The following is a 23618-nucleotide window of genomic DNA, read 5'->3' as shown; positions in this document are numbered from 1 at the left end:
ATACTCAGGTTAAGTGAGTGAGGGTAAAGGGCAAACAAAGAAGCTTTCCACCCAGTTTTTGAATTCTATCAGTAATTGCTTTCCACACAATAAGCCTGCTTAAACAGCTCCAGTCCAGAAGCCTCATTCTCATAACTCATCATTACATCTTGTTGCTGCTGGCTGGAAAACAATTAGACTGTGGAGTTTGTCAATGCCAAAGTTGCGTGGATGCAAAATTGATATTTATGATATTTATAGTCCTCAATAATAACGCTGCATCGCTAATGAATTTAAAACGCGTAGGTAAATAGAACGATATAAAAACTGCTAAAAGAAAATGTGAATGCATTGTTTTGAATGATATGAGTTTAAGATAAGTTTTGGGCAAACCAGTCGTGTTGTAAATTTGTTTAAGAAACTTAAAGGGCAATTTTCGAAGTTAGGTCAAATGAATGTTTAAATCCCCTAAAAAAACCTTCAATTTAACATTCTTATTTTTTGACTGTGAATAGCAAAGCAAAAATGTGAGGCAGTTCGAGAAAATGAAGTGTAAAGTAACATTATGCTTTATAAATAGATGATCTATAAATAAATCCAGCATGGCTGCTTTGCTTACAGCTTGCTGGTGGATGGGGAATCCATTCTCCACTCAACTTTTAATGTTGTTTCTCATTCTCTTTTAACTCCCCTCATCTTCCCCCAGCTGCCCTGGAGCACCAGCCTGCCTCAGCCCGCCGTCTCACTGCTATCACACTCAGCTTCCTGTGCTGGAGCAGACGCAAGGCCAGGGTCATGAAGAACACATGGAGAAAGTGTTTCCATTATAAAGAGCATATGCTACGCTTGATTTCACAGTGTTTTCCTAATTTGATGCTATCGCAACCTTTTTTTTGGATATATTAATTAACATTTGATACACAATCTCTCTGGCAGCTTCACTCAACTCAACGGCCTTCAAAACTTTCTCCGGCACTGCAAAAAAAAAAAAAGTGTTGCCAATGTATACAGTGAATATAAATTAACATATCCGCTACAGAGAACATACTTCTGTACAATTTAATGCATTATTACTGTTTATTTGCTTAATTTAACATACTGGGAGGTAAACACAAAATGTGGCCTGTGCAAAAGTTTTACATTTTATGTTTGATTTTTTTCCAATATGTTAAACTCAGTGTTATACAACTTCAGCTCTTGTATAATGCAGTGGAAATCACCATGTTGCTGTCTTCAGTTTCAGGTAATGTTTACATCAACCAACAGAATGGGAGTGATTTTCACACTGTGTTTGTTTGAGTACTTCTATAACTGATGATCTGTTGGGAATTTCACAAATAACAGTCTCTAGAGTTACTCAGAATGATGCAATAAAGAAAAACATTCATGGAGTGGCAGTTCTGTGGCAGAAAATGCTTAGTTGATGAGAGAGGTCAAGAGTGAATGGCCAGACTCTGACATGCTGACAGGAAGGCTATGGTAACTCAAATAACTAATCTGTACAACTGTGGCGAGCAGAAAAGCATCTCAGAATGGACATCAAACCTTGCACCAACAGCATAAATCCATAGATACAACCTGCCTTGTGTCAACAGTCCAGGGTGGTGGAGGTGGTGTAATGGTGTGGGGAATGTTTTCTTGGCACACTTTAGGCCCAGTAATACCGATTAATCAATGCTTGAAATGTCACAGCCTATTTGAGTCTTGCTGCTGATCATGTGCAACCTTTCATGAACACAAATGACCATTTTCTAATGGCAATTTCCAGCATGGTCAGTCACCCCTTCAAAAAGCAAATCATCTCAAACTGATTTCATGAACATTACATTGAATTCAATATTCATGAGCAGCCTCCTCAGATCTGAATCCAAAAGAACACCTCTGGGATGTGGTAGATCAGCAGATACATGGCATGAAAGTACACCTGAAAAATGCAATGATGCAATCATGTCAGCATGGGTAAGAATCTGAAAGAAATGTTTCTAACATCTTGTGGGATCATGAAGAATTGAGTTTATTTTGAGAGCAAAGGGAGGCCCAACCCAGCATTGCTATAGTGTTGCTAATAAAGGGCTCAGTGAGTGTCTTTAGGCATTACAAAACCATTCATACACAAAAACTTATACCTATTGCACTAACTCATAAACCTCTTCAATGACCACCTGAACCTTTTACAACTCATGGATTTTTCTCTTCTTTTTTATTTTTGCACTAAATAGAGCACATGTACACATGGAGTCCCTGTCTTGCGAGGATGAATCCGAACGCGTGACAGACATAGATCATCACATACAGCTGACAGATTATAGTCCATTGTGAGAGAAAATGAGGGATAGTTAAATTATACTGTATTTACACAGAATGTCTATTGAGTGTGTAAAATAGCTTTTAATTCTTGCCATTTATCACTCATATATTTATTGTGTTACTTTAAAGCTGAATGCAAAAGTTTGGGTGCACCTGGTTAAATGACATCATAAATGAATGTAACATATTGGGGGGAAAAACATTAAATGTGGCACATACAAAGCTTAAGGCACAATACTGATTTAATTTTTTAATATACTGAATTCTGCAAATAAACAGGCTAATGCTTTATTTGGAGTGGTCCTTTGCAGATGTTTAATAAACTTTTAACAGAGTATCAGTAAAGTAGCAGTAGTGAAGCATGTGAATACACTGAAGTAAATATTTTGTAGATGTTCTGTTGATACATTAATAACATTAAGTGGACGCCCTGGCCATCATCCTAACCCTAACCTTAACCTCAACCCAAAACCTAACCCAGCCCTGGCCTTAATCCTAGCCCTAAATCATCCTAATTAAACTCAATCCAAAACCTAACCCTAACTGTGGCCTTAACCCTAGCCTGAACTTTAACCTTAACCCAAAGCCTAATCCTGCCCATTGAGTCCAATGGGTGTTTGTTTAATCTAAAATGACCACTCAAAATTAAGTGACACCATAAACAGTAACTGTGTATTGTAATTTACAGTTAAATACCTCAAAATCGTGCACTAAAATGAACCAAACGCAATATTTAAATTAGTTTACTGTAGAGATTTTTTTATCTTAGTTTCAGTTTGGAAATTTTACAAATATACAAGTGTTTTTCCTTCTTCTGTGGGAGCCTAGGTTGAATAATCTCACCTACAGCAATCTAATAATGAGAAATATTAGCTACGTTGACCAGACCTAATTTGATTTAATTTCCCAAGATATCATGTTTTGCAGTGTAATCAACCTTGAGACCAAAAACAATCTTAAAACCATGTTTGCTGACATGACCAGCAGAGCCTTTTCTCTTAGTTTACAGGGAAAAACAAACATAAACTCTTCCCCATTCAAGAACAGCAGCGTCCCAGGATACACAGAGCTAGTGAACGTGTGTGCAGAGAGGCAAACTTCCAGGAGCTCCCTGGGCAATGTCTCCACAAACACACTCACTCATCTCCACTGCCCCATCACACAACTCAACCTGTCACGCTCACACCAGCGGTGGAGCACTGCCAGGCTTACACTACTTCAGGAGACTGCTGGAAAAGGAACGGATCTAAACTCAACCCTGCCAAGTCTCACAGCAGACAAACTTACTTCCTACTTTCAGAGCATCGCAGCATACAGAGACCATCTTAAAAGGAAGCTAGAATTCTGACAGTGCAAAAAAGAAATAGAGAGTGTATAAAATTTTGAAAAGAAAAGAGTATAAAAGGAGAATAAATAGAAATGGGGCAAATTGTCACTGTCCAAAGAAAAATACGTATCTTTATTTTTTTTTTCCAGTTTTTACTATTCAACATCATTCAAGCATGGCAGTTGTCATTTATATTGTGTGAAACTTTCATGATTAATGAGCAGACAGAAATGCTGCAAAAGTAACTTACACTGAAAGTAAAGAATGATTTTGGCCTCTCCTATAAAGTTTCTATTTTGGAGATCAAGGTTTTCACACTTAAGGTGTTAATTTGTGATCTTCGCAAATATTTTATTTGTTTACAGTTCTTTTGGAAACAATTTAATGCATCAAAAATCTCAAAATTCACAGTTTAATTTGATCATTTTTGTAAAATTCTGAGTTATGTTTATCAAGGACACACTGTGCCACTACCTGAGTGCTAATAACTTCCCCTTGTGGAGAATCTTTAGCTTGCTAAATGTGAGTAAGTGAGTGAGTGAGTGAACAAGTTGCAGTGCTTTCAGAAGACAAGCCTTTTGCAATCTTGTATGTACAATTCTGATTTGATTAACACTAGGTGCCACATGCTCATTAGTTACAAGTTTGAAAATCATCCGCCTGACAGTGTATTCATGTGTAATTTTGCTAAGTTCTCAAAACAAATTCTCAGGGTGTAAGAAGACAAAGATGTAGTGTAAAAGAAAGTGGATATACATCTCGTCATACGCAACAGTTTGTGTCGCTGGCTGAGCTTTGGAAAGGCCATAGCTGTGTCAAAGGTCAGTTTGATTCAACTTGCAGTGAAAAGGTGGCAAAATTAAGCAGCAAATATCTTCATAAGCAAACAGTGGTATTAACCCTGAAACCTAACCCTGAAACCACCCTTACAAGGCAGGTTCACAAGGTGCTTCGCATCTAAAAATATGACAAATACACATATGTGACGAGAGGAACTATTTACACATACTCTAGTACAATAGAAACCAGGAATAAAATATATAATATATTATAAAATATTGTGGTCACACTTTATTTGGATGGTCCCCTACAGGTGCTCTACAGATACCTAAATCTAACAAACTTTCTAGTGATATTCAGTTGATTATCAACAACAGTATGGTTATGATTAGGATTAGGAGCAGGTGTAGGTTTTGACCTTGAGGTTAAATTTAGAATTAGGTTTAGGGTTAGGAATAGATTTAATAAAATCTTTCATACTGAACTTGAAGTTCTGTTTCATATAATAGATATTTAGTTGATTATTATAACTTAATTATAATTATAATTAATAAAAAATTAACTATATTTAGTTGTTACTTAAAGAAAGACAAAAACAAAGCATCTACTGTGGATCGTCCAAAAAAGGGGTTACCAATATTGTTTTTTTTCCAAAAAATGTATTGGAGGTATACAGCTATATAAGGAAGGGATATGGGAGCTCTACTGTAGTACGCTATTTGGACAAATAATATCAATCAATTTGATATCCTTAGATTTGTCTTTCTAATACTGTTCTATTGCACTTAATCAGTGATGTGCTGGGATTGTGGGTGGTGATGTACTGATTTAAGTGAAATGTTGTTGTGGCATTGTACCATGTGGGAAATGACTTATCAGAGATCCACTCACTAAAATTTAACAAAGAGCTGTGCTATGATAATCAAGTCACCATTAGAGGCATGAAAGATTCCACCCCTTGTGGTATGAACTCAGCTCACAGCAGAACACAACTTCACTTTCTCTGTAGTGTATATATACATACATATATTCACAATGATATATAATATCATTATAACTTGATGCTGTACAGCTTTCTCTGTTATCATAGCAGCATCTACAGCTCTGTTCCTCATTCTGGTCACAACAAAAGTTCCTTTTTTCATTTCTTCCTGCTAAATATTTGCTAAAACTACAATATAAAATGTTTACAAATGACAGCTCATGTAGTTGTTTCTGTGTTTCATATTTTAAAATGATGTGTATTAATAACAAACTCTTTCACTACTATATATTACTTTATATGGATCATCACTGTGAATTACTAAGATGTTTCTTGCAGTGACCCAAACTTTATAGTTTATATATGTATTCATCATATGTTATGTATATATGTATCATTTACAAGTGGAGTATAATACAGATGGTACCAGATGTTGGTGAAATATGTATTCTTTAGTTGTAGACCTTTTACAGTAGCTAAAGTTGAAACTGTGTACAGCACTTTTAAATCATTTTATGCTTTGGTTAGTACAAACGACTCTCAGTTCCTATAAAAAAGTCTTCTGATTTATGCCATTTTTAATTTAATGCAAAGAATAAAGCATTAAAATGTACATAAACTTTCACACATAGCACTTTCTTTTACATGCAGGGATCCAAAGTGTGCCTGATCCCCAAATCACACTGTCTCATGAAAATATATGTGAGAAGTGCCTGTCATGTGAAAGCGAGCAGTGTACCATTTTAGTTTTACACTTGTTTGGCAGTGTCTCTCCACCTCTCCTCTCTCTGCATTTTTGAAATCTGCGATCGACTGCCAAGATCAGCTGGAGAGATGTCACAAAATGTGTTGAAAGTCTATGACTCCATGTTGTTCAGGCTTCTTTTTTGCAAAGTCACGACAGGCATTTCTCTGATTTCTCTTACAAACACAACCTAATTCTGAACAGTTTTAAATTTAGCTACTGCAACAAAGGCTACAACTAAAAAGAACATATATTACGCACATCTGCTAACAGGAGTTAGAACATTGTACATCATCTGGCTATAACCATAAGATATTTTATCATTACATACACATACTGAACAAAATTAGAGCTTATGTCACTATTAGTTTTTCAGTAATTCACTGTGATGATTTGTGCACATGAACCGATGCTGTACAGCTCATTAGTTATTTGTGAATGGGTTTGTTGTAAATATACAGGGAAACATCATTTATAAATATGAATATACATATCAACAGCTATATGAACTATCATTTTAAAACATTTGTATATTTTCAAGTTTTAATGAGTATTTGCTTGTGGCTTTTAAAAGTCTGTTAATGATTTTTAAAAGATAGTTATTAGTGTTAGCAAATATTCAAAACCTGTGAAGATACATTACATGGACAACAATACTGGGACACCCATCCTAATTATTGAGTTCAGGTGTTTCAGCCACACCCATTGCTAACAGGTGTAGAAAAATTAAGCACAATGAGTCGTACTCACTCTACTACTTTGTAGGAACAGTTTGGGGAAGGTACCCTGCAATGGATTGCAGTTTGGGGAATGACTGCTGGGATAGGCTCCAGCCCACCCCCCCAACCAGAAGGACAAGCAGCTTGGCAGATGTGTGTGTGTGTGTGTGTGTGTGTGTGTGTGTGTGTATGCGCTTGAGGAAGGCCATTTTCTGTTCCAGCATGACCCAGTGCACAAAGCAAGGTGCATAAAGGCATTGCTGGGTGAATTTGGAGTGGAAGAACTTAACTGACCTGCACAGAACCCTGACCTCAACCCCATCAAACACCTTTGCAATGAACTGGAACAAAGATTGTGAGCCAGGCCCTCTTGTCCCACATCAGTGTCTAACCTCAGAAATGCTCTTCTGGATGAATGGGACACACTCCAAAGACACACTCTAAAATCTTGTAGAATGCTTCCCAGAAGAGTGGAAGCTGTTATACCTGCAAATGGGGGACCAACTCCCAATTCAGATTGGGAGATCATAAAAGCTCCTGTAGGTGTAATATGTGGGTGTCCCAATACTTTTGCCCATATAGAATATATTAGAATAAGTATCTGGTAGCAAATTGGTTTAATATCACTGAAAACATTGATTCCAGTTTGAACTGTGATTTGGTAAGGCACTCCACTCTTTAAATGTCTGAGGGTACATTACATGAGACATTACTTTAGTGCCTCGGTTTCATATCTTTATGACTAATATGCAGGAAATTGACTGAGGAGGCATGTAATAGAGCTATATTAAGGGTAATGGTATAATGGCGACTATCAGAGGTTCATCCTTTGAGTTACTGCTTCTTCTAAAGCTCCATACACCTTCATTATAATGGCAATAATAGACATGTTTAACCCACAAATATGATTCATCAGATTAAAGCTTGCGGAGTGCAGACGGTGGAATACTGTTGTGTCTGGTAATAGCCCGGTCATGCTTTCATCTAAACATCAGGGATTCAGGGACACAATAATATGAGACTCCATTTCACCATTGTTTTGCCTTCAATTTGTAAAAGCAATCATTTGAAAGCACATATTTATGGGAAAACACAGTTTGACACACTTTTCAATGTGCTATCACTCACTCCTTCCCTCCAGGTGACCTTCAGATATGTCTCTACAATTTCTGTATAGTCCATATCTAGGTATAAATTGCAGATGTGTGGTTGTGAAGTGAAGTTAAAAACTACCTGCAGTGTGCTTTCTATTGCAATGGTCGAGGACATTTTCACAACACGCAATATGTAACACAATATTTAGTTCACTGTTAGTTTATGGTTGCCAGGTAATTACTGCAATTTATATTAACAGCACATACTGTATAACTGATTTACAGTAATGACACTAATGTATTTTTGAATTTTGAATTAGAATCATTCATATTCTTTTTTTCTGATTATGCATTTACATACATATATTAGTGAATGAAAGAGTTTTCAAATAATTAAAAAGCAAAAGAATACTAGCAAAAGAATCAGCTGCTTCATTTCTGAATACAAACAGCTATTCTTTCAAAATATAGTGTTTACTAAAATGATTCACTAAAAAATGTAATATATAAAGTAAAATGTTACATGCAAGCTCCAAAAGTCTGTGTTTAAGCTAGAGCTGTGTAGTATTAAACTCAATGTGAAAAAGTGAGTGTACACCACCGTTAGCTTGGTGCTAACATCAAGTATAGACTGAATCCAATAGCTAGCTGAAATTAGCATTATTGTAGCAGTGATACAAGATACAAGAAGACAAGGACATCTAAAAAGTGAATTTTCTACATTAGAGTCAGCTATGTAATGGCATATATGACAAAAAAGAAAAGTTCATGGATTCTCTTGAGTATACAGGCTATACTAGGTAAACTAGCATGCTATTAGTTAGATATCTAGGGCAAAGTAAACTATTGTCACCTCTAAATATAAACTTTTTGCATTTTCTTTGATTTACAGACATTAATGTCACTTATTTTTTAACACTTAAATAATGGAAAACTAAAAAAAAAAGCTGCAGTGAAGATAATGGACCTTTGTGCCTTTAGAAAAGTACATTTGAGTTTAACAGTAAAGCTGATAACACCTTACGTATTAATGTACGACTAGTCGAGCAGAAATTGACAAAATGCAATAAAAATACAATATGAATACAATGACTTTTTTAAAAAAATTAACTGCGTGTAAAAACGAAAACATTTTTTTGTCAATTGGTCAAAAATAAACCTATCAAACAAGATGTTGTCTTAATGTGCTGGCGTCCGATTGCTTACTTGTTACTGTCCTGTTTATGAAGTTACTCCACGTGGATTGTTGTTTACAGGTTGTGTTTTAATTCTAGTGCTAATATATGTTCAATTCTGTATGCAAATTCTTTTTTTTTCTTTTTTTGTTGGGGATGGAAGTGATTATACTTTACCAATGTTTATCTATATGTATGCCTGGGTGTGTTGTGATGCAGAAAATATACAGAATCTTGTTACCGTGTGTTACAGTACATTATAACATTCATATTTACAATGTTCTTATGAACAGATATTTTTAAGTGTTATGAAACTTGGCATTCTAAATATGTAAACTCTTTCAGAAGATCAGATCAGAAGAAGTTTTATTGCCATTGTCAATGAACAGGATTCACAGACTAGGAATTTGCTTCGTCATGAAGGTGCAACATAAAAACAAGTAGTACTAGGCATGCAAAATTAAGTCCACATAAATAAATACTCTATGCAAATATATAGATAGAATGAATAAAAATAAAAATACAAAAGGCATGTACAACAGTACTGTATACAACAGTGCAGGTGGAGTAGTGCAATTCAAGTAAAGTGACCAAGGCAGGGTTATAAAGAGGTAAGTGACGTGATTATATATTGTTCTTGAGTCCAATGGCAGAGGGGAAGAAACTGTTCCTGTGGCGGGAGGAACAGTTTCTTCCCCTCTGCCATTGGACTCAAGAACAATATGAAGTGTTATCCTTATGTCCTTATGAAGTGTTACACATGTAACTTTAACTACCTATTAGCAATTATTTGAGCTCATGCCAGGTATTATGACACCTTACTGTAACACTCCAGAACTGATCAGATGCTCGTGGATGAAATTAGAAAAAGAGGCTTTACTAATATAAACTCTTTCCAAACTCGTCGTCAAAACACAGGCAATGGTCAAATCCAAAACAGTTAAAAAACACAACAACAAAACAAACACGGGCAGAGACAAAAAACATTGTCAAAAATCCGGAATAATAGTCAGAAAAACAAATAGGCAAACACAAGAGAAAACGTTCAGTAGCTCACAAGAAAGCAATACCTCGCAAAGTACTAACTAAAGCCTGGGCTTTAAATGCTACCTATCATTGGTCACATGCATTAGGAAGACAGGTGAAAGATATCAATATTCGGATGAAACGGAACAATGATAGGTTGTGGAATGAGCGTCATGAGTCACATGATACCCAAGGGAGTTCTGGGAGTTGGAGTTATCTGATAGCGCTAATCCGGATGGATGTGTGATACTTATAAATACATTAATACTGCATTATGAATACAGGATTCATATGAAATGTTATTCAACACAATGCATGTCAGTTGCTGCCAATGTAAAATAGTATGTGTCGTGGAGTGGTTCAGGTTTGCCTCATGCTGCCCAACCCTTAGCTTCCATATGTTCAGTATTCCTGCTGAGATGTTTTCCTCCCGCTGACGGTCAGTTTGAGGGCGCTCCAGCTCAGATGCGAGATCTTTCCTCTTCAGTTTAATTTCGGGGAGCTTTTCAGGGCTGGATTTCCATGAGCTTGTCAACAAAAGGCCCACTAAGCCTCGCTGAATCAAAGTCTAACCCCTCTTTCGACCAGGCCCTGAACGCTGAGCACAGCAAAGATACAGCAAACGCCAACATAAAGGCCACACAGGATTGCCAGAAATCAATTTCGACTTTTACTCAGGTAAACCAGAAAGTGCTGCAGAGCCATCCAAACAAACATCCTCAAACTCCAAAACACAATGACCAAAGAATACAAAGAAGAACAACCCATTAAAGGGACATAAATTGCTAGAGTACAACAAATATATTGAATTGCATTGAATGCAATCCTTCAGGTTTTTAGTATTAGTAGAGGAGCGACCCGAGCCTCACTGATTTGTCGCCAGTCAGAGGGAGGTGCAGGAACGCTGGATTAATGGATGGGAAAAATTCAATCACATGGACAGGAGACTAGTGAAAATCAATGAGAAGAATGTGCCTAAGGCCATTCTTCAACACTAGACAGTGCGTTACAAAATACAAGAAAACCACAGACCATAAAACACCCCCTCAACACACACACACACACACACACACACACACACCCACACACACACACACCCCCACACCCACACCCACACACACCCACACCCACACCCACACACACACACACACACACACACACATTCATACTTCTTGCCTTTCATCCTTTCATTGTCTGATACCTATTGGGGATTTTAGAGAGTCTGGAGTCCCACTGCCCACCTCAGCAGACCCCAAATGAATCTGAAATCTCTGAACACTTTTTAAAATTGCATGTGGTAGATCAACATCATTGACTGCAAACAACATGTAGTGCCAGTAGGGCACAGGGGTGTAACAATTCACAAAATTCATTACTCAGTTTGATGTGATACAACAATGTCTAGATTTGAAACATTTCTAAACACAGGAAAAATGAGTGGCTATGAATGTTAATATGTTGTCTCAATTTTCATTTATTAGAGCATTTAACATTATAAAATTACTATATTTGAAACAAAAGTTGTGCTTTATCTGGTACCTGTCTAAGACGCATGCTAACACACAAGCCACAGATAACAAAATATGATAGCTTGCAACACAATTTAACATACTTGGCTGTGTATTGAACATTTAGCACTGATGCTATAAAAGTTGCTATAAAGTGTCATAACACAAAAACATTTTTAGCACTGAGACAAAAATGAAATGAAATCATTCTAAAAGTATTAATCTCAGTAAACAGTATGTAAAAGGTTTGTATTTTAATGTTTGTGTTGTGTAATGTTCATGTATATTGGTAATTAATTTTCTCCAAAATAATATATAAGTTTTATACACACACACACACACACACACACACACACACACATATATATATATATATATATATATATATATATATATATATATATATATATATAAAGTCACTGTTGTCGGGAGAAAACCTCATATCTCCAAATGGTAACTTTACAGGAGAAGGAAAAAACATACTTTACTTTTACCATAAGTCAATTGATCCAGACGTAAAGTTCAACAGGCATTTTCAAATTGTGTCAAAAACTGAAATACGACAAAAATGGAGATATAGGTTTTCTTCCAATAGCAGTGATATATAATATACAGCTGGTCAGTGGTATTAAAGTACTGATGACATTCAGACATTCATGCTATATTGTGATATAATGTATCACAATTTATGATGATAATGATAAATATGTTGCCAGTCTCCAACACAACAAGCAAAACTAATGTTACGTCCATGATGACAGTTTAGGAGCGTTAAGTATCGTATCCATCCAAAGTATCATGTCAATTTATTTGTAAGGAGATATAAAAACCACAGATTTGACCTCAATAAGGAAAATTGACCTGTCAGAAAATGAGATATAACTGTCCCAGTGGTCACAAAGTGACCCCCATCAACCAACCTTCCGCAATAGCCAATGCCAATACCTGCTCATCTGCTTTCTTAATAAACACCAGTTGGAGGTTTCTCGTTGGCTTCTGAGTCAATGCTGCCTGAGCGTTTGTGTCTCCTGCAGAGCTTCACTCTGCACTCCTCTGCTCCAGCATTATAACTCCATTTGGATAATTACTAAAATCACCATTTCCTTCTGCTCCCTCTCTGACTGCTGTTAACTCAATCATGGCCTGGCACTGAGCAGCACGCAGCGGAGAGCCAGCAGAGGGAATCGAACCTGAGCTAATGTGGCATTCGGGTCATAAACACCAATGACGCGTGTGCATTTGCATAAACTGAAAGTGACTAAACTGAAAGTTTCTTAGAAATAAATGTTTTCAGAGTGTCTTTCACTTTACCTTCAGGTTCTTTCGTAAAAGATGAGCAAAATAGGCTAGGATAAATGTTTTTGTTAATCAGATTGGAGGAACGTTCTCCAGTCTTTTTATATGTGTTTTTATGTTCAAATTACTTCATCCAGAATTATAGTGCTTTACTTAAGTACTAATTTGTTAATTTATAAATTCAATGAAACATTGACTCGATTTTCTCTTAATTTTGGCCTCCCTTATATCACATTATGCTACCAAGCTGGCAACAATATTTATTTGTAATATATCTGTTTCATTTAGCAGCACATTTCTCTTATATTTTGTGTTACTTATAACTATAACGGTTTATAAAGATGGCTTTGCTCATCTTTAATAATTCAAGAGGTCATTGTACACTCACTGGCCACTTTATTTGGTACACCTACCTTGTATCTACACTCAATGTCCATTTTATCACCACTTACCATATAGAGGCACTTCGTACTTCTGTACCGTTTTCCAACAGGACCATTACAGAGCAGGTATTATTTGGGTGGTGGGTCATTCTAAGCAATGCAGTGACACTGATGTGGTGGCAGCTTCCACTCACTGTCCATCCTATTAGACAGTCCTACCTTGTCAGTCCACCTTGTAGATGTAAAGTCAGAGACAATAGCTCATCTGTTGCTGCACAGTTTGCGTTTGTCCTCCTCTAGTCCTTCATCAGTGGTCAGTTTCTGCCCACAGGACACTGCTGGATATTTTTGGTTGGTCTACTCTCAATTCAGCAGCGACACTGAGCTGTTAAAGCACTTCAACAGCATACACACTGCAATGGGAGTGTCACTTCAGTGCTGAGAATGATACACCACTTAAAATATGCCTGTGAGAGGTCTGATAACTAATAAACAGAGTAAAGGGGGCTAACAAAGTAGGCAGAAAAATAGATGGATTATTGTCTATGATTGTAGAACTACAAAGCGCACCTATGTCAGGTTCTGGTCCTCGCAGGACAAAACATTGCAGACTTCAGCACTGAATTCAAAGGGTCAGCACTAATCTCCACAGCACTTTGGCCTGGAAGAGCCCCAGCTTGACAGACCAGACCTATGTGGTAAGTGGAGCTGATGAAATGGACAATTTCTACACAGTATTTCGCACCCTCTTATTAATTTCAAGTCAAAATGGTCTTTAAATACAAGTTTTTCATTTTTCTTTGGATGTGTGGAAAAATATCTGTGCGGACTGAAAGCTGTCATAAAGAATGGAAGCTGTCATTCGTTAAAGAATAGACACACTAAATACTGAAAAATAAAGCATTTACTTGTTGAGGCTTCTGTGTAATTTTGTTATTCAGCCTTTTTTGCTGAAAAATTAGTAACTTATACTTATTGGCTGTTTACCTGTAAATTAAATACATGAAGGGTGGTCTCTGATTTTTACACAGTACTGTAAGATCGTGATACATCATGATAGTTAATGTCACCAAATGCTGACACAAACAGTCGAGCAAATGCTTGCATATGCGTACTGCTGCCTGGTGGAGCACGAAGGAATAGAATGTGAGCTACAAGATGAAAGATCATCCAGAATCATGGCATAGGTGCCAGTAAGAAGTATTTGTATGGCTGCAGCTGTCATGCTATGCCAAAAAAAGGGCACACAATTTACTGCCCCTGTGTCAAAGAGGAGTTAAAAAAAGGCTGAGTAGCATTTCTCCTGGGTTCATAAACATCCTGCCATGATTAAATTCTTCCCAATGCTGGCATAGATACAGGTGAGTGTTCCTGCTCCTAAATCCTGAGGGCCTGTCTACTTTCATCCCACTGCATCAGCGTTTGCCATACACTTCTCACTGTAAACTTTGTGTGGGTCTGTAAATGATCCATGTCTTGGGAAAACAAATTTTCCTCACTTTATTTTTTAAAGAACTTGATGCAATACATAAACATCGTTAAAATTTAAACACACACTCTTCACTCCCCAGTCCATACTCCCCATCAGCAAAAACAAGGCTTCAAGAATAACACATCTACATATATCCACTATCCAGCCTACATCAGGTTAGCCTACTCATTCACCATAAAGTTATTTGGACTATTTCAGTCTGGGCTTTTTTTTCCAGTCTGAGCTTTTTTAAAAGATGTATGAGACAAGTGAGTTACATATCATTTATCATATTTATATCTTAACACATAAATAACATATGTTTCTGCATAAATAGAAACAAAAGAAACTGTGAATCTAGTGTAGTGTTCATATGTCTGCATGATGCGCTTACATGGGAAGGGGAACTGGAGTTTGCAGGAGGGAGAGTCAGAATTTATAAGTGATTCTTTTTTAATCCCACAAACGGGGAAATTCCACCTCTGCATTTAACCCCTCCATGAAGTGAAACACCACATACACACTAGTAAACACACACACACACACACACACACACACACACACACACACACACACACACACACACACACACACACACACAAGGGGGCAGTGAGCACACTTGCCCAGAATGGTGGGCAGCCCTATCCACTGCAGAGCCCAGGGAGCAATTGGGGGTTAGGTGTCTTGCTCAAGGACACCTCAGTCATGGATTGTCAGCACTGGGGATCAAACTGGCAACCTTCCGGTTACAAGGCCAGTTCCAACCTCCAGCCCACAACTGCCCCAACGCAGTCCCAGCAGAACACTGCTGTCTATGATCACTGACCACAGCATTTGGTTACACTGTGATGTTTTTTTTTTTTGTTTTTTTTTTGTAGTTCACAGTAAGTCGTACTGTGTCTTAAACCACATTGACAAGTCTGCATGACCATAATGAAGACCTAGACACATTCCGAGAAACTTGAGAGATGTTTTGGGGAAGTATTTATGAAAAAGATTTGGGTGTCTATTGACTTCTAGTGTTTTTTAGCAACTTTAACCTTATAGGTACAGCACTAAACTAAAAAAGCAAAATTTGAAGACCAAACATGTCTTGGCTGATTGACCACATCGGGGCAAGAGAAAAAATGTAAAAATATAATTTTCCACTAAATCTTTCTTTTAAAGGCACAGTAGAAGAGCCTGTTTAATTCCAATGCCTAAAGGGAAGTTGGAAAATGATCATGTAAAAGTGAATGAAGAAGTTTTTGGTATATAAACCCACACAAATAATGCCATAAGTGAGGAAAAAAATACAAGAAAAATTTAAACTATGAGCCCTTTAAAACTAATGCTTAACACTGCTTTTTTGGAAGGCAGGTCAACTTGCAGCACATAACAAAGCATTTCTAAACCTCCTTCCAAATGACTCATCTTTAACCTTTAAAAGGAATGATAAGGCAGACTAATAATGCTGTCCTTTAAATGAGTCTGTGCATTACAAGACACTCAACAAATCATTCTGCGTATTTCTACACATAGCCGGGGGTGTCGGCAATGAAAAGATGCACAGAGCTCCATCCATTAATGCATTAGTGAGTGACTGTGGTCCTGTGAATGATAATGTGCATCATTTCTATAAAGTCTATTACATGCCTGGACCCCCACAGAGAATGACATTAGCCACTGAGGAGACAACTACTCCAATGACCTGAAATTACCATGAATTAAATGGTATTTAAAAGGCTATTGAAAGCAAAGCTGTCCTGCTGTGTGAATATATATAGTCACTCGGCAAAAGGGACATTCAGAGAATAGGTTGGCTTAATTGCAAACAAAGGGTGGTTCAGGATTCAAACAATGTCTGTACAAAGCTACAGTGGCCAGAACAAAACAGACAAAGAATTTCAGTCAGTGGCTTGAGAAGTCAAGATGTTGAATAAGCAAATATAGGCACTGGGTTGTTATACATGTTAAAAATACAGTACTGTGCAAATGTCCATCACCACACTTGTGTTTGTTTAATTTCCAGTCAAACAAGATATTCACTTTTCAGAATTTAACAGATATTGACGCAAACAACCATGAAAGACCATCAACACTGTCCCCTTTAGATAAACAGTGCTCGAAGCTTTCATCCTGGAGAGAAAATCCAGCTGCTTCAGATCTGAAAACGCCCACAAGTTTTTCTGTTCATCCTTCCAATGTGAGAAGACAATTCAGCGATGTGGATCTGAAAGGATGTGTAGAAGCCCTCACTGAGAAAAGGAAATCAAACAAAGAAGCTTCTGGTGTTCTCAGAACAACAGACTGACCACTCCAAAGTTCAGATCATTCAAGGAGTTTGGGATTACTTGTGAGAAGCAGAAAGTTTTTCTAAGACTGAACTTAGGAGATGTGGAAAAGTCTATATCACTTATCCTTTTGGGTTATGGAGGGAGCTGGAGCCTATCCCAGCAGTCATTGGGTGGAAGGCAAGAAACACTCCGGAGAGGTCACCAGTCCACACACACACGCACACACGCACGCACGCACGCACGCACACACACACACACACACACACACACATCTGGGGCAATTTAGTACGTTCAGTTGGCCTGACTGTATGTCTTTGGACAGTGGGAGGAAACCGGGGACTCAGAGGAAACTTCCTTTGCTTTGTTTACTATTATTCTTTTCAAACTTTTTATATGGATTTTTTTTTACCAATGGATATACAATGTTTTGGAATTAAACTCTTCATATGATTCCTGGTGCTAAAAATGAATAGCTTGCACTTAGCCATTTTGGCAGGAAATTAAACAAATGAAAAGGTGGTCTTTGACTATTGCACAGCACTGTTCCTTGTAGATACACTCACTGGCCATTTTATCAGAGCCTCTTACCATGCAGGTGCATTTTGTAGGTTTGGAACTACTGACTGTGGCCCATGTTTGGCCACACAATTTATCAGCTGTCCTCTACCTTGTCTATTGACTGAAATGGACCACCGCAGGTCCACCACTGACCAGACATTAAATACATGGTGGATCATTCTCAGCACAGCAGTGACACTGACATGGCTATGTCATGTTAGAGGGAGTGATGCTGGTATGAGAGTACCAGGCGCAGCAGTGATGCTGTGATTTAACACCTCAATGTAACTGTCAGACTGAGAGTGGTCCTGTCACTGACGAAGAGCTAGAGCCGGAGTGTCCAATCTTATCTACAAGGTTGATCATGTGTGCGCTTGCTCTGTTGGAATGAAAACCTGCAGCCACGCTGGCCCTGTGCAAATAATTTCGGACACCCCTGAGGTAGAGAATGACAAGCGATGTATGGAAAAAGACAAGTTATCGTCTCTAACTGTGCACTTAAGTGTACCAATAGGCTATTTCTAGTAAATAGTGGCTAGTAAATAGAATATGGAGTGGACATCACTCACCCCCTGCGTCTCCTCTCCACTGTCACTGGACTCCTCTCTGTCTGGGTGACTTGGGGAGGAGTGGGAAAGCTTTTTGTGGCCGGACCCCAAGCCTTCGGCCTGCTTCTCCATATCTGTGCAAATATGCAACAATCGATGTTAGCAGGCAATTTCAAAACACTACACACTGCCTGTAGGAATTCAGACTAGACGTGGTAAAATGATTTGTTACTGTCACACATAAAGCTCCCAACATTAAATGTGAAGAGAAAAGCAACCCCCTCACAAAAACACTGATCAATAGTGGAAGAAGCAGGAATTCTGAATATGTGGTAAGTAAAGAGGGCAATATGATAATATGGTATTATTATCCAGATAAATATGCCATAATATCGCATAATGCTTTTGTGAGTATATCATGGGTATCTTCAGTACTTTGAACTAGAACACTAAACAACTTCAAGTATCACACAATATACAGATTTAGACCAATTATAGAGAGCCTGTCAATAAGTCAACTTACAATCAAGCAGCACCCCTCTTCTCATGCTTTGGCTTAACCTTAAATAGCACCCTGCTCCCTACAAAGTGCACTACCTATGATTTTAAATACTGGATCCTGCACCTGAATGATGCTAAATACAGCTAGGAAATAGTCACTTTGGACTCCATCCAGACTCAATAAATGATGCACTTTTTGGCTGTAAACCCTAAATTTCTAAACATTCATAGTTAGCACACTATTTAGGGAGTACAGAGCCATTTGAGTTTCAGTCTGGGTTTGACACTACTTCTGACTGAAACATGGAGATTTAAGGTGTGTCAGTCATTCAAGTGACAGTTTTAGACTTTTATACTCCTGTTTTTCACAAAATCATACCGTAAGTACTTTAATTCAAGCTTGTGATATTAATGACAAAGTTATTTAGGCTGTTGGCTCTTTTAGCCTATTAGCTGGCTGATCTGTCTAGATTTAGTTGAGAACATATGTTATCAGTCCCTCAATTTAAGCAAAACCAGGTTCTTACTTTATCAATATTCTCGGTGGTACATGTGAGGAGCACAAGAGTCAAAGATGATTCCATTAACAGCACAATGTTTTTGTGTACTGTGGCGCAGTAATAGAGTTCAGTTGTTGTGAGGTGGTCCTAGGTGTAGGTATATCATGGATTTTACAACAGCTTCAAATGCAGCTCAGATTTTAGGACCAGAGCTATCTGTTTTATAAACTGCATAATAAGAAGTAGCTGGATGCAAGTGCTTTATAACATCATCATATTTTTATCATTTATTTCTAACATTTTTTTTAAGTTTCCTTAAATTTTCTCATGCTACATTACAAAACAAATCACTACTCATTGTTTAGTGCATTTTGTTCATTCTAACTTATTCCCAAACCTCAGGTAAGCCCATTACATCTATTACATTACCATATGATAACAATCACATGAGCAAATCACAATTGCTTCAGTTCACTGCAGTTATTTTCCTCTTAGCTTTCACAAGCATATGTTTATGTTGCAATAAACAGAATGAAAACTGGGGTTTTTTATCCACTGGTTTGAAGCAAATGCATGCAAGTAATAGAAGAAAATGTGTTTATTGAGAAACATCATGAAAGCAATACAAGTTCTAACTTCTGACTGCTATAACATCTTTGGAGGGCAGTGGGGAGTGATTTTTGTTTATTTGAGCTCCAGCTGTTTCTGTGGAGCAATTCAGTATTGACAGCTGCAAGCAAGATTGCTGATCAGCCATGTTGGCGACTTTAGGCTTGTACTCGATTAGCTATGTAGAACAAAAAAAAAACACAAAAACTGTTATTCACAATAATATGTATGACAATTTATCATCAGCTACAATTTCATTATTGGGACTGGCCTAACGACTGGCCTGTTTTTGTAAATTTGGTCCACCCTCAGCCCAGCCTTCAACCTCACCATTTGCTGGTGAGCTATTTATGTAAGTATACAGGATGTTCAGTCCCATAGGTTTTTTCAGAGAAATGTAATACCTTCCTTTGGAAGAATCAAGAATATCCACAGGCATCTATAACAGCTACATAGACCACATTGAGAAAAGTCATTCTATAGCTCAGTCAACCCCACAGAGCCATTTACAGAAGAATTCATTACTGTAATTTCATTTTAAATGAAACTCATAGAGGTGAGTGCAATGGCAATGGATGTGGGAGGCAGATAAAGAAAGAGGCTTCCTTATCCAATATTGGTCTGACTGCAGCCACTCCAGCTTGACTAATCTGTTCGTGCTCTGTTAGCATTCATGTGTCACAAGCCTGAGAGATGATAAGCTTTCAGGAGAAGGACACACACTGAGCAGAGTGTTATGAGTGAGAGAAGGAGTGAGAGGAGGAGCTGCAGTCAAGATTTATCACTCCATACCTGAGGGAGAGAGAGCAGGGGATGAAAGAAAGAGGGGTGAGAGAGAAAGAGGGGACTAAAGACAGAGAGAGTGAGAGAGAGACAGAGAAAGAGTAGAGCAAGAGTGACAGAGTGAAGAATGGAGAGAGAGATGGAAAGAGACAAAGAAAGTGAAGAAAGAAAGAATGAGAGAAACAGAAGTAAAGACAGAAAGATAGAATGACTGTCAGAGAAAGAAAGATTAAGAGAGTGGAAAAAAGAAAAGAATCAGAGAAAGAAGAGAGAGAAAGAGAGAATGAAGGACAGAGTAAGGAGGCAAAAGCCAGAAAGAAAGAGCGAGAAAAAAGATAAAGAAACAGAGAGGGTGAGATAGAAAGAAAGAATAACTGACAGAGAAAGAATGAGTGAAGGAAAGAACAGGGTAAGATTATTATAGAGTGGAATGAGAGAGAGTGCAATAAGAGAAAGAAGAGAGAGAGAGTAACGGAGCAAGCAAGCGAGAGGAAGAGAGAGAGAGAGAGAGAGAGAGAGAGAGAGAGAAAGATAGCATCAGAGAATGGGGTAAAGGTCAGGTGAAATAAGGTCGGAGTAGAAAAGGTGCGGAACAAGCGAGGAAGGATGATGTGGGAGTGAGGGAGGTGCAGAAGGAGAGGTAAGAGAAGTCGGAGTACATCAAAGCCAGCTTCAGAATGAGGGGAGAAAGGTGGGCACTTTATCTTACATGGAGCAGGGAGTCTGTCCCAATGCATCTGGCACTCGCAGGCTTACCGGCTGCCAGATGGATAAAGGATAAATGACTTCTCCTTCTCTAAACGTCTCCTGCTTTAAACACAGTCTGCAGGCTGGATATGGGAAGTGCAGGTGAGGGTTAAGACACAGGCAGACGGAAAAATGTCAGACTGAATCTGCACAACCATCCCACAGAGACAAAACAGTGGCTGGACTTCAACTTACATTTACAGCATTTGGCTGACGCTCTTATCCAGAGCGACTTATAATTTGATCATTTTTCACACGAGTAGGCAAAGGTGGTGTTAGGAGTCTTGCCCAAGGACTCTTATTGGTATAGTGTAGGGTGCTTGTCCAGGTGGGGGATTGAACCCCAGTCTACAGCGTAGAAGGCAGAGGTGTTAATCACTACACTACACCAACCACCAACTTCAACATTAACTTGTTCCTGACAGACATATGAGACGTCCTGACATTCATCCTGCAACCTGGAACGTTTTATATTTTATTTATTTGTTTGTTTGTTACGGACACATTTTATCTCAAAGTCAGAAGAACTAGAGTATGAAAAAAAAAGTTTCTTTCCTCTCGTCACTACACTCACAAAAGCAAATAAGCCACATTGCATTGTTTTTCCCTCTGAAGTCCACTTACTAGTTTTATGTATGAAAAACATTCCTTTAGATTTAAATAGGCTGATTTAGGTTCTATGCCTTTAAAACTGACATACATAAATGTCGTCTGTTCTGATACGCTGCCTCAAGTTATGCTTTGCTCAATTAGTTTGGCCTAAAACACACCACTTAACTTCAGTGTGAATGGGCAGGCCTAAGGTGGATATATGTAAACACATTGGTTTTTGCATTCAAAATAGGCTATATTTTTACATTACTTCTCATATATGGACCATAGAGTAGGAACGGAAGGTCATGCTTTGAAACAATGTTTATATAGCAAACTCTTTGTGAATGGTATGCAATCGTATGACCATGTGTGATGCCAATATCTGGGTTTTTAGAAAATACAACCCACTACAAACTCACACATCCTGGAATACCTTTATTGCTGTCTGGATGTGAGAGTTTTCCCAACCTTTTGCAACTCACAGCCCACACAACAGGCCGCACAAAAGCCAAAGATAAGAGTTGACCATCCCAATCACAATATAACACAGTAGTCAATGTAGCCTGTTGAATTTTGCCTGACTGTACAATCATAAAACATAGCAAACAGCAAAAAAATAGGCATTGTCCATGATAATGAATTCCATGTAATCAAAAATTGTAAAATTACATTTTGTTGATTTTCAAAATGAAAAATAAGCTAACATATCCTCTACAGAGAACACACTTCTACATGCTATAATTCAACATGCACAATTGCTATTCGTTTGCTGAATTTAGTACAAATAAACATAAAATCTGACCTGTTAAAAAGCTACGGCACATTTTATATTTATAGCCAATTTATTTATTTTAGTACTTTTTTTACTTATAGAATCAACAAAACATGTAATCTGTCAGTCATGCAATTTGCCAGACCAATCAGTGAGCTCAACCTAAATGTGAAGCTTTAATTTTGCAAATAATTATTACAATAAAATGTGGTTAAATGTTTAAATTTCAGTGTAAACCACTAGGTAGCCCCTCACTAGCAGTACCACCATGGCCCACAGGTTGAAATGCTCTATAATTGGGATTTATTACAGAGCTTTTACCACATATATGCGTACATGTTAACCTGCTAAACATAAAGAACACTTCAAACCATCTGTGATTCCTTTAAACCGCCAAATACAGATGTAAATACCCTCAAATGAATCATTCTGTACTTTAATGTTATAGGACCTGTTTCATTTCAAATCTAATGTGCTGGAATGAGCCACAATGACAAAACCTGCATTACATTCTGATTACGCTGTCCACGCACTGACAATTTTGCTATTTGTTCCCTGACATTTAGCAAATGATCTTTCGTGAACTGCCGCATTCTCTAAGTTAGAAATCCATGCGCTGCTTAATGCCTTAATGGTAGATCAGGAAAAAAGTGGTAAAATATAATGCTGGATCACCAAAAAAGCAAACTATTTCATCAGAGCTGGGGGTCAGAATAATTCTTTTTCATTTTTCCAGCCCTGCAGAGAACCAAAGCCCTGAATTTCAGGAACTACATCCTTCCCCCTGGTGAGTACAAAAACGTAAGGAACAAAAGGATCCAAAAGATCTTCTCAGCTACACAGCATGGTTGACAACACAATTATTTCTAACTGCTTCATCAATAAGGCCTCTCGCTGGTAAATACAGAGAGTTAAGATCAGACTTGGTGCCCTGTCAG

General features: G+C 37.8%; 1 protein-coding gene across 1 annotated transcript in view; it reads right to left on the bottom strand.

Annotated features, from left to right (window-relative positions):
• The window catches only part of b4galnt4b (beta-1,4-N-acetyl-galactosaminyl transferase 4b), a 182049-nt gene that overhangs the window by 113061 nt on the left and 45370 nt on the right, over nucleotides 1–23618 (bottom strand). The window contains exon 3 of the mRNA XM_037534706.1: nucleotides 18196–18308. Within this exon, the coding sequence (XP_037390603.1) occupies nucleotides 18196–18308 (113 nt within the window). The remainder of the gene's footprint in view (nucleotides 1–18195; nucleotides 18309–23618) is intronic.

Source organism: Pygocentrus nattereri, chromosome 25, assembly GCF_015220715.1.
Source record: "Pygocentrus nattereri isolate fPygNat1 chromosome 25, fPygNat1.pri, whole genome shotgun sequence".
In the NCBI taxonomy this organism is placed as follows: domain Eukaryota; kingdom Metazoa; phylum Chordata; class Actinopteri; order Characiformes; family Serrasalmidae; genus Pygocentrus; species Pygocentrus nattereri.
This window is presented reverse-complemented; position numbering and strand designations above follow the sequence as displayed.